Raw genomic sequence first — 13,255 nt, forward strand, 5'->3', positions numbered from 1 at the left:
ATTATTATTATTATTATTATTATTTTATTGCATACGGGTCAATCCATTTGAAGTGATCCAGAGGTGGTTGCTCGACCATTTTTGAAAATTATGAAACCTGCACTGTTTGCTTCATGTTTTAAGACTTTAAAACGGTGTTTACAATATGTCTATCTGAAGCGGTTTGCCAGTGGCGGCCATATTTGTTTCATAGCGCGCGTCTACTTTCGCGATTATAAGGATTAACAAAAACGTTCATTACGAAAACAGTACTTGGTCTAGAAGGATAAAACAAAAATCATTTGATTGGCAATGGATTGAAGTAAAATTAGTCCTATAGGTATTTACCTATGTTTCTCCTTTCTATGAGGAACTTATTAGTAAAAGTAAACATCAATATTGGTGAAATTTTACTTTTTCTAATGTTTTGTAAGTAGGAAGGAGCGGTATACATAGTTTGATTTTGTTTGTGATATGAAGAAATATGTCAATAGTTTTACCCCCCCCCCCCCCCAAAAAAAAATATTGATTGTCGTATACTTACCCTTATGTTTTTATGGTTGTGTTAAAATCACGGTTTTGTCGAAAAACCCGAAGTTTGGGTTCAAATAACTCTGATGGGGCTAGTGATAAAAATCTCAAATTACCACAGGATGTAGTGCTGTTGTATATGTTTATGACAAATAAAAAGCACTCTTGTGTATTTTACTACTACGAAAGTTATAGCCTCTTATAAAATAAGCAAATATAAAGATCTGGCAGGCGAAATGAAGAAGCTATGGAAATGTCAGATAGTTACAGTAAGACCAAACATTATCTCAGCTTCTGCAATTGTTCCTAAACGTACTGTGACATAACTTGAGCAGATAAACGCACATCTCCTAACAAATCTACAAACATCAGTAATACTAGACACCTGTCATATGATCAGGAAGTTCTTTGGAGGGGAAGAATTCAAATAATCTACATCTGCCAGAGACAGCCGTCAGATTATTAAGCTGAAACCGGTTTAAACCGAGATACAGCAATAGTAATAATAGTTATGTAAACTATTGTAGATTCACAGATAATTTTACATTTTTTAAAATACCTACTTTGGCACAAAGTATCAAGAGATGGCACAATTATGTTATAAAGCGAATATCCAAATCCAATGGTGGTTCTTCAGGACAATCACATCGGTAAATTACGATTTTTTTTTTTTTTTTGGATGAAAACAGGAGGGATTCAATGGCAAAGAGTAAGTTCACAAGATACTGCAGTTTCACGTATACCTAGGTAGTTTCCAGCAAGAATATACCTTGCTCATATATCTACAATACATGAGCGCCTGCAGTTTTATCTTTTCAGGGAGAGGCAAAGGACCAAATCAAAATAAATTTAAAAATTAAATAAACAAAGACATTTCCGAGTTTAAAACGCTCATGATAATAATTTAATGATTTATATTATAGCTTAGTTGTAGTGTTGTTGCGTTGGCTTAATAATAATATATGACATGAAGTGGCAATGTGAAATAAAAACAAGGATAGAAATTTTCAGATAATTTCATATAATTTTCAATCTACATTATCTCCCATTATTTCATTATTATTATTATTATATTTTATTCAAAATTTCTTACTATCTTTCAGTATCTTCTTTTCACTTTTTGTTAATTTCTTCATTAATTTATATTTTATTCTTCATTTAATATTTATTTACTCTCTAGCACTGTTACCGATTCGACTGTCCTATTAGTTTTATCTCTCTACCTTAATCGTAGCTACACTACCAAAACGATGCTCATTCCAAGATGACATTACCCACTTTGAATTTTTTCTTCAAATTCCTTATTTGATGAAGTAGTAGCGAAAGCACTTATAATGTATTATATATATATCATATATAGTATGTATGATCATGTTTTCTCTGTTTTCTTGTAATTCACTCTCCATTCTCGCTCTGAGATCTCCTTCTTCCAGCTATACATGTATTCCATATAATGTTACCGCTATATTCTTTCTTCGTTGGTAGGGTTGGTTGGTTCAACGGCCCTTTTAGCACTGAGTTCACATGAGACGTGGATCTAAAGCTTAACGTGGAATCGGAACCATATGGAGCTCCCCCTCCCTACCGCTAGTCTAGTTGCTAGCGTGTGTGTCTTAGGTGCGTGTGGTCTCGGGTTCGATTCTGATGGAGCATTAACATTTGAACGCATAACGGTAGTTCAGATTCCATCTTAAACTGTATGATCATGTCTCATACAGCCTCCTGGGTGCTGAAAAGGGCAGTGGCGGATCTAGAAGGTAAAATGGGGGCGGGTAGCCAGTACCCAGATTATGATACGTATATCATGAGTTTACTGTAAAATTTCAAAAAAATATAAATAACTTACATTATTTTTGTGACTTAAGAAATGGGAGGAAGGTGTCGGTTCCCCGGCCCCGGGCATGATTCAGCACTGGAAAAGGAACGTTAAGGTTTAGCGTGCTTCCGTAATTGCCTCCTGTAAACATAGTTCTTTAAACGTTTAAGTACGAAGAATTGATCAATTGATATGAAAACCAGAAAATCAAGGGCATTTAAGTTGTGTGCCATGAACTCATAATTAAAGACCGACACTTATAGCAAAATAAAAGACCAGAAATGACAGGAAAATATGTCAAAATTAACTTTACCATAAACATGGCATTTTACATACCAAAAGTTAATATATTCATTGTAATACGTTAAAGTTTTCATTTTGTACACAAGTATGTATAGTAAAGTAAGTAAATAAATTACATGTACACTCATGTCCAAAATTGTTGTCGCATCTATAACTGTCTTCTTGTAAGAATATAATTTAATAACGATTTTGCAGGGTACTTTTAATATTGATACTATGTGTATAATCGGGAAATGTATATTTGTGGTAAATTTCATAGGAAAAGAATTATAAATACGAAAATTAGAATGAGTAAAACAAAATGTTGTTCAATGGATAAAAATTTTTTTTTGTTTTATTGTTCTTATTTACTGCTCTTTTGACATGAAATTTGCCACATACATGTCTTTGCCGATTATACACACACTAACATCATAAATACCGGGCGAATTCGTTGTCAAATTAATTTCTTACAACATATTTATAGACATGCGACAATAATTTTGGACATGAGTGTGCGTATTATTTGCATCTTTAACCCTATTATTTCAATACTTCTTGTAGTATTGATATCTTCTACAGGGAAGAAGTCACTTTTGAATAAGAATCTAGTTGATACTTGTTTGTTATTTCACCCATATATTCCACTAAAGCAACACTCAGAGTTACTGCAAAGAAGTCTTTAGAACTTTAACATTTCACTTCGAAAACAGTATTTGTAAGCTAACCAATAAAAATAACTGTTTTTTGCTCCAACGTATACGCTCATCAAACTTCCATAGGAAATCAGAGTAAACAATTCCTATGCTCCATACATTATTGCACTTAAGAAAAAATTCTAAAAACAATGCTGTAGGCTAATATAAAACAATTTTTGTACTCGATCTATTTTTTCTAATAAGTCAGAGTTGCTAATCTGTATGATTAATACATTTCTTTCTCTTATGGAAATTTTTATGAAAAATCCTGAAGAATAATGTGAAAATGTTTTTGCACTTACCAGTTTTAATTATCAATTGATTTTGGTGTAATATAGTTTGATAATATAATGGATGATGTTTATCTGATATTATGGATCTCAACGGTATATTAACTTTACGCAATTTTGGTAAACTGTATAAAATAGGTAGGCTAGGTGCATCTACACAGAACTAACAAGTCAAGAATTAGCTATGATTCTTCAGTTAGGTTATTAGTATTCCAAATCATCTCGGGTCAAGGATTTGTATCTATTTTTACACAATAATCGAACATACAAAACAACCAAATGGTTGGTTAGATTAGTTACATTACCAATAATGCGACAAAATTTAAACTTACCACAAATATCAGTTAAGAATTTAAAACAGACATTTGTTAGTAAATACAAATAATTTATAATTAGCATCAATTGAGATAGTGAATATGTTTGGTTCGATACCATTAAGTCTAGGTATCATTTGTACCCAAAATTGATTGCATGGAAACAAATCTAATAATTTGGAAATCTCTATGAAATTACAAAAATACTAGAACTTTGTTTACAAATGAACTATTTCTAATTTGAAGATAAATATTTTAAACAAATCGATGGTTTGGCGACGGACAGTCTTTCTCCTTTATTTGCCAGTATAGTCATAAATTACTACGAAACACGACTGGTGTGCCCTGGGAAGGTGAAAGGTGTGGCGCGACGTTTACCTATTATAAGAAATTGATTTTTGAGTTATTATTATTATTTTATCCCAGTTACTGTGTGTTATATGCCTCTACAGATTTTATTCTCTGCCGTCTTTTATGCTCTATGCAGTAATTTCGTCGGTAGTTCGAACAATATGAGTAAACAAAGAATATTCATGACTGCTGCAGTACGTGTTTCGGAAGATGATAGAAGGATAGTCGAACTTATCATATAGACCAGTGGTTCTCAAAGGAGGGTCCGCGGGATCTAGCCAGGGGGTCCGCGACGCCTAAAAATTGAAATGTCTTGTAATAAAATGAAACTCACAGCTGTTATGTAAGAACTATTTTTTAAGATTAAGTAACTGCACCTGTGAGTAGTGCGAGTACAAAACAATAACTATTCATCATTTCCAGTGCTCAAGGATTTTATTGACTCTTCAGGTGAAAAGCTCTCTGCTGAAATGCACAAAACACTTGTAGGACACTTCAAAGCATTAGCTGCAAGTTTTCGAGAATATTTCCCTGTCCCACAACCTGGTAATGGTTGAATTGAAAATCATTTACTAATGTAGAAATCCGTGACATACAAGGTATGAATCTCCCTACTATCCTGCGATACTTCATGGAAAAAGGTTTTCAAAGAAAATGAACTTCGTAGCTTTTGGTTGCGTTTGCGTTGACAGTATGAAGAGTTATCTAAAAAGATATTGCAACATTTGATACCTTTCCCTACCTTACTTATGTGAGCAGACCTTTTCTGGTCTTTGCAGTATTAAAATCTTGAAGTGAAATCGTTTCAATGTGGAATCGGACCTAAGATTGATGATGAAAAAACTTATTCCAGATTTCAATGCAATTATGTAAAAACACAAAGAATTTCATTCCTCACATTAGTGACCCTTGAAAGTTACTGCATTTTTAATTTTTCATTTAAAGTTACTGCATTGAAATTTCGTTCATTAGGAAACAATTATCTTTAGAATAAATTACTTATTGCATTATTTTTCTTGATCTTTTTCTTGTCAGTGGAATTCTAATTAGTATATTTAAAAAAAAAAAAAAATACCATGTGAATTTTAGATAGAATTGCAAGGGGGTCCGCAGATCACTTTCCGAATGAACAGGGGGGTCCGCAGATCACTTGTCAATGAGCAGGGAGTCCACAGATCACTTGCCGAATGAACAGGGGGTCCGCGTTATCGGAAAGTTTGAGAACCACTGGTATAGACCAGGGAATCACACATAATAGCTGAAAGATTGTTAATGCCTGCTTGTAAAGAGACGATGAAAATAGTTATGGGTTCAGAAGCTACAGGTGAAATTTCAAGATTTTTTTCTCTCTGTTAGTCGCCGAGTTAGTTCATTTCCAATTATACATTTGTGCGAACTGAGCTATTGGTTGCTGGCTGAATATCAAGCCCCTTGATGAGATTTTCATTCTAACATATCCTATACGGATCAGCCACCTCTGTGCAGTTAAACAGGCAAAACTATCGCATTCAAAATATAGGGTGGCCCAAAAGTAGGTATACAGTACCGTATTGCATTTTACATAATTTCTTATTGTTAGCCATAAGGTAGACTTAGTTTCTTTATTATTTGTTCTTAACGTGTTTTTATTTACATCTTAAGCTCCGAAGAGGCGAAGCAAATAAACCCATAAACTTGATGAATGCAGGGGTGTATACCTATTTTTGGGCCACCCTGTATGTGTACAATTATTTACTTTAATAGTAACAGAACAACATATTTTTTTACAGACTAAGTTCATATATATGAATTTTCAATCCATTGCACTTATTTGCCAGTATAAATTTTAATTTATGTTCGTAAATTATTAATAAATTTCTCTTTAATAACAATATTATAATAGAATAACAATGAAAATAATGGGTTGGCTACAATACGTATTTACAATAATAGTGTCGTTATAATACATTTTTGGGCAGAATAACGATTTGGTGTGCCGTGTTGAATCGTGGATAATCTATACTGTGCAGCAAGTAGAAAAGAGTTACGGAACACTGTATTAGAGGAAATTGGGAATATACACAAGATAAAATTCACCACGGAATTCGAAAAGAATAATAAAATTAAGTTTCTGGAGATCACTATTTTTAAGAAAAACAATAAATTTCAAACATGTATTTTTAGGAAACCAAGCGCTTAAAATTTCTATATTCACAAAAAGTCAGCTCATTCATTTAACATAAAAACGAATTTGTAACAAACTTTTTTCCTAAAGCACAGAGATTACCGGTAGTTTCTTTAGAAAAAAACCTGGAACAACAATTAAAATCAGTTTGCAACTTAGACTTACCTTACGGTTATTCCGAAGCTACATGAGAAAAGTGAATACCACAGTCGTTACGGAACCATAAACAACGCAACGAAAATATAATCAAAGATCGCGACAATACTCTGCAGTGAATTTCCTTCCCTTTATGGCCTAAACTTTCACATAGTTAGGTTGCGGAAAACGGCAAACGGATATTGTTTTAATGTATAAAACACAAAAGTTATTACGGACAAATCTTAGTTCCTCTGGTATGTATTTAGTGACGTGCCATTGTGAAAAATCTTACATCGGGATGACAAAAAGGAATGTACCCACAAGTTAAAGAACATATTAGACTCCAAGGACCAGGATCTTCATTGTCAACCTCTAAGCACATAATTAAAAGATACAGTTGCTCCATAAAACTTCTTTGTAAATTGAAAACTCCACGTACGAATCTTACTTCATCGGGACTAGGGAACCGGAATTAAATCTGGATCAAGGCTTACCAGATAAAAACTAGAATTACAGTACATTGTCAAGGTAAGTAACACCAAAATCAATTTATAATTACAACTGATTAAGTACCAAAAAAAATCACACTATTCTTCAGGATTTTTCACAAAAATTTCCATAACAGAAAGAAATGTATTAAATCATAAGTAACTATGGGATTGGCTACGCTGATTTATTACAACACCAAAAATAATTTTTCATCGCTGTAGGTCGAGTATAAAATTTTTTTCATACTGGTCTACAGTATTGTTTTCAGAAATATTTCATAAATGCAAGTAATGTATGAAGCATAGGGATTGGCTACTCTTGTTTCCTATGGAGAGATTTCCGATGAGTATATGCGTTAGAGCAAGAAACAATTCTCCATACTAATTAGCCTACAAATTCTTTTCTCGAAGTGAAGTGTTAAAAATTCTAAAGATTTCACTCCAGTGACTTTGTAAACGTGGTTTCAGTGGAATATATGAATGGTGTTAGGAGACAGCAAACACGTTAATATCAATTCATACTCAAACGTTAAGTCTTCCCTGAAGAAGGTGCCAATACTACAAGAAGTACTGAAATTATAGGATTAAAAATACAATTAATACGCACGGGTACATAGAATTTACTTACTTTATAATGTTCACTGTATTTTTAAGTCATTGATTTATCTGAAGTTCAAAGAATTGTAAATATCACTAGTTAATAACTATAACTTTGAAAGTGCTAATAACCAGAACACATCAATTCGTAGAAAGAGGAAGGAAATTACAAATCATAGAAATATTAGTATCATACACATGAAACTGTAGAGAAAATACACTAATATGAACACCATGACCAAAAACTATAATCGAAAAGAAAGAAATCATTTCATATTACATGGTTCCACCTTAAACTGTTTGTCCATGTCTCATACAGTCTCCTGGTGCTGAAAACGAACCCAAAACTTTTAACGAGCTTCCGTAATTAGTTCCTGTTATCGTAGTTCTCCAAACGTTTTTAAATAAGAAGAATTGACCAATTGAAATAAAAACCACAAATCAAGGGAACTTAAACTGTGTGTCATAATTAAAGACTGGAAATAAAAGACCAAAAATAGTACGCAATATACTTGGACCTCGCCAGATTGAAAATAAAGACATAATCAACTTGATCACATTTTAGTAAATAGAAGACGACAGTCTAAGATAAGTGATGTTCGGTTGTTAAGGGAGATGATTATAACACTGATCACTACTAGATAGCGCTATAATAGAAAGATTATCGTTGAATAAAGGAAATATTCAATGTCTGAAAACGAGAGGTTTAATTTAAAGAAACTACAGGAGACCCAGGCGAGGGGAAAATACCAGATTGAAGTGTCGGAACAGAGTCTCGGTCTTAGAAAGTTTGGAATGCACTGATGTTACTTGGGTTGAAATTAGCGATAGCATTAAAATTTCAGCAAAATCAAAATTGGGACATGCGGAAATACAGAGGAAATGCACTAAACTAGCAAAGAAGAGAAAGCATGTGAAACATATTAGATCACAAAGAAGAAATTCCTTCAATATATCATGAAACGGCAAAGGCAGGGGGAAGTGGAGGCAAAAATAAATAAATAAATAAAAATAAAAAGGAAAAAAGAAAAGAAAGTGTATCATACTACAAACATTACTTAGTCATATATAAAGGGGGGAGGGGCTATAGCCCCTAAAGTTCCCCTTTGGACCCCTGCCTTTTAAAACGCTCTTTTAACATCTATTACTGCTGAATGTTTATTACTATTATTCCGTCGTACGTACACGCATTGCGAAACAGATAACATGTGTTTCGAGAAGGAGTTCGTCAAGTTGGTGGGGTCATGACGTAATCCGGCCTTCAACAATAAACCAAAAGGCTTATTTTGTTCTCTTGAAAATGCTGTTTAAAAATATTTTATGGGATCCAAGAACACGTATATATATCGTTGACAATACCATCAGACAGACTACACGCGTTATGACATCTTTTGTTTTTCTCTCCCCTCCCCCTCTACAATTTCCTTATCATTGTTTACTTTGAGTTAAAATGCACTGGTCTTCAGTTTAAAATTAACTTTCTATGTAAACACAAACTTATAGAAAGGAAGAAGGTTCAACTGATAGTGTTTAGAAAGAAAGTCTTTTCTGTTGGCGATAAAATGTAAACGATGAAGAATAAGCTTTATTCTGAAGAGAATAAGGTAGGAACCAAAATTCTACGATAAATAGTAATGTGTTAGGAAATGTTTACATTACGTTGTATTTTTTGGAGATTTCTAGATTATTTTTCGATATTCATTGCACATTGGTAAATATGTTTCTCCTTCTTAGTTTTCAAGATATCAGATTGATATTTCGTACACGCATTGCGTACACCACTTAGTACTTTTCAAGTGATTTTGAGATCTGTACGTTAACACAGAATCGGTGCAAAGGGACCCAAACTTTTGGAAAGGGGATTTTTAAGAAAAAAAAATCCCTCTTTTTCTCGAATTCCCCTTTTCAGGTATATGATACAAACCTGCGGATGGTACTGTTTAGAAGGTTACTTTATTTTGAAGAGAATGAGGTATGAAAAAAATCCTAGGATAAATATTGATGATGCAGTAGCTGCTTGACTGGAAGTCCAAAATTTACCTTAAAAATCCCAGAAGGGTTAAAAAACTTAAAAAAATATATATAATAAAAAAAATAGTCCGTTTAACTAAGAGAAGTATCAAAAGGATCAACTCTAGTGCTCAGTTGATAGTCCGATGTACCAGGCTATTTTTTTTCCTTTAGATCTTAGAGAACAGAAGCGTTTAGATATTCTTGAACTGTTTCCTCTTCAGCTTAATGGAAGTCAATCTCATTAATTAACTTTCAGGTAATTATGTAGTTTCAAGTAATCGAGCGTAAAAATGTGATTAAGAATGTCTGAAATACTATAATTATACTACCTAGTCAACTTTTCCGGTTATTTACTGCGTTTTAATTACTTTTTGCTAATTATTTCTTAGTTATCGTATTTATATATATAACTAAATTAACAGGAATTGTGTTTATTTACACAAAATTTTTGAAAGGAAGTAGCAATGTCACATGTACACCACATGAAGGAATTTGGTTTGTACACTCATGTCCAAAATTATTGTCGCATGTCTATAAATATGTTGTTCTAGGAATATAATTTGATAACGAATTCGTCCAGTATTTCTTATAATGTTAGTATGTGTATAATCGCCAAAGACATGTATGTGGCAAATTTCATGTCAAAAGAGCAGTAAATAAGAATAACAAAACTTTCTTGTTCATTTAGCTACATTTTGTTTTATTCACTCTAATTTTCGTATTTATAATTATTTTCCTATGAAATTTACCACAAATATACATTGCCTGATTATACACATGGTATCAGTATTAAAAGTACCCTGCAAAATTATTATCACATTATATCCTTACAAGAAGACAGTTATAGATATGCGACAATCATTTTGGATATGAGTGTACGTAGGTATGGTGCGGTATTTTATCAATTAACATTGGAACCGAAAGTGATAGTGAGACGGAATATATTCTTGGGGCACTTTTATTCCCAAAAGCAGCTTCTCAGTATCTATTACCGTGCTTTCACTCAGTATTAATCGACGTTGAAACCAAAAGTGATTGATCTCTGCCACTTACAATGTGAATAGAGAGTTAAGAATGATAATGATGCCCATTCTTGGAAGCTATTATCGATTTAAAACGATCACTTCACGCTATGTATTATCGCTTTTACTCTTTAGCGATTAACGTTAAAACTAAAAGTGGGAAGTCCGTCACTTCTGATTTGAATAGAAGGTTAAGAGAGAAAATGGTTCCTATTTTTAGAATGTTAGATACATTCCAAAAGTCAGTTTCTCTCTCCCTCTCTTATCGTTTTCGTTCTACATAGATCAATATTAAAACCGAAAGTTGTGGTGGATTTCTATAACTTCCGGTTTCAGTAGAAACGTAAGAATAGAGATGAAATATATTCTTGGGACGCTCAATCGATTGCAGGAAACCGCTTTTCGTTACCTATTATCATTTTTGCTCTGTAGTGAACAACATTAAAACCGGACATGGTTGATTTAATACCATAATCAAGGGCACTTTCACCATTGGCATGAGCAAAAATTTAAATAATCCTATTTTGAGGTAACTTTTCTCGTGATGCCAAGAACGAATCAATTCTTTTGGATTTCACATTCTCAAATTAGAATACAAAGGACATTTAAAATTGTATCCAATCATAGGCACTTTTACCATTGGCATGAACGAAAATTCAAATAATCCAACTTTGAGGTAACTTTTCTCGTGACCCCATGAACTAACCAATTTCAATGGATTTCACATCTTCAAATCAGTATACATAGGACTATTAGAAGTGCATCCAATCACGGGCACATTTACCATTGGCATGACCGAAAATTCAAATAATCTTATTTTGAGGTAACTTTTCTCGTGATGCCAAGAACGAATCAATTCTATTGGATTTCACATTCTCAAATTAGAATACAAAGAACATTTAAAATTGTATCCAGTCATAGGCACTTTTACCATTGGCATGACCGAAAATTCAAATAATCTTATTTTGAGGTAACTTTTCTCGTGACCCCATGAACGAACCAATTCCATTGAATTTCACATCTTAAATCAGTATACATAGGACTATTAGAAGTGTATCCAATCACGGGCACATTTACCATTGGCATGACCGAAAATTCAAATAATTCTATTTTGAGGTAACTTTCCTCGTGATCCCAAGAACGAATCAATTCTATTGGATTTCACATTCTCAAATTAGAATACAAAGGGCATTTAACATTGTTACCAATCATAGGCACTTTTACCATTAGCATGAACGAAAATTCAAATAATCCAACTTTGAGGTAACTTTTCTCGTGACTCCATGAACGAATCAATTCCATTGGAATTCGCGTCTTCAAATTAGTATAAAAAGCGCAATTAGAAATGTGTTGAAGTGTGGATACTTTTTTCATTTGTATGAGCGGTTTTTTTTTTCTGGTTAAGTTACAAAATTCTTTTCTTACACAACGCCACTGGCAAAGTTCCGTATTGACCGTAAAACATTGATTTCGTATTACATGTACAACATGATTATTTTATTTTAATTCCTAAATTCCTAATTTATATTTTAGGAGAATCTGAACGGCCCAGAAAACATGGCTTTATGGGTTTCTTGTCATCTTTAATACCATCTAGAAGACGACCAAAAACAAAAAAGAAGAAGGAAGTATAATATAGTAGATCATCCATCGTATATGAGTATGAATTGACGCCAGAAAAGCAGCTAGCATCACACAGTTCAAAGAGTACGACTGTTGAATACAAGTTCTCAGCAATCATCCACGGATCGGTTCACGTATGCCTTTCTGAGCAAGTTACAGCAACATATATTGAAAGTATTTCCTGAAAGGAGTTGTTGGCTCTTCTCAAATCAAGACGCGTAACTAACTGTTTGTAACAATGGAATTCCCAATGTCGATCCAGTATCTTAAATACTAGGAGATTTTATATTATTGTATTTATTTATTGAAGTATTACTTATTTTATACTGTATATATAATATAATAATTTAATTATATTAAGGATTTTCTTCTTATAAATATGTCTTACAGAATGGGAATACTGCACTATTGGTCTCTGACACATATTACCGGTATGTGGCCTGGAAATTCTATCAGATTGTTATAAGAAGGTTGTTGACTTTATATCCCACCATTTTTGACGGGTACTCGCCTTAAGAGATACTGCGCCGCCACCACCGATTATGTTCTATTGGAAACCTCACCATTGTGGCCTATCACACGGCATCGCAGTTTCCATTGCAGCAAGCTTCGGCGCAAGACAGGCTCTCCCATTTTTCCCTGCCAGCTTTTCATATACCATCCAGGATACAGGCGATGCTGAAGACGTCGTTTCAACAGCCCAAATGCGCAAAAATCAATTGGACTGGCATCTGGGCTTTTCACAGGGATGACACGAATTTCTAATTCCTCTGCCATTTCCTGATTTAAAAAAAAAAAAAAAAGAACACACACACACAAAAAAAAAAAAAAAACGTAGTGATGTTCTGGCGGTATGACTCGAAGCCTTTCCATACAATTGTGGGATGTCTCTCCGATAGATAGGTGTCTGAATGGATTCTTGGAAGTATCTTGCCTTCATCTTCATATT

General features: G+C 33.3%; 1 protein-coding gene across 1 annotated transcript in view; it reads left to right on the plus strand.

The window, feature by feature from the left end:
• LOC145670345 (uncharacterized) overlaps window positions 1-12,662 on the plus strand; it is a 99,607-nt gene extending 86,945 nt beyond the window's left edge. Inside the window, exon 5 of the mRNA XM_081738900.1 lies at window positions 12,217-12,662. Within this exon, the coding sequence (XP_081595026.1) occupies window positions 12,217-12,317 (101 nt within the window). The 3' untranslated portion in view covers window positions 12,318-12,662. The remainder of the gene's footprint in view (window positions 1-12,216) is intronic.
• Window positions 12,663-13,255: the final 593 nt, after the last annotated feature.

Source organism: Thermobia domestica, chromosome 14, assembly GCF_964235325.1.
Source record: "Thermobia domestica chromosome 14, izTheDome1.hap1.1, whole genome shotgun sequence".
Classification (NCBI taxonomy): domain Eukaryota; kingdom Metazoa; phylum Arthropoda; class Insecta; order Zygentoma; family Lepismatidae; genus Thermobia; species Thermobia domestica.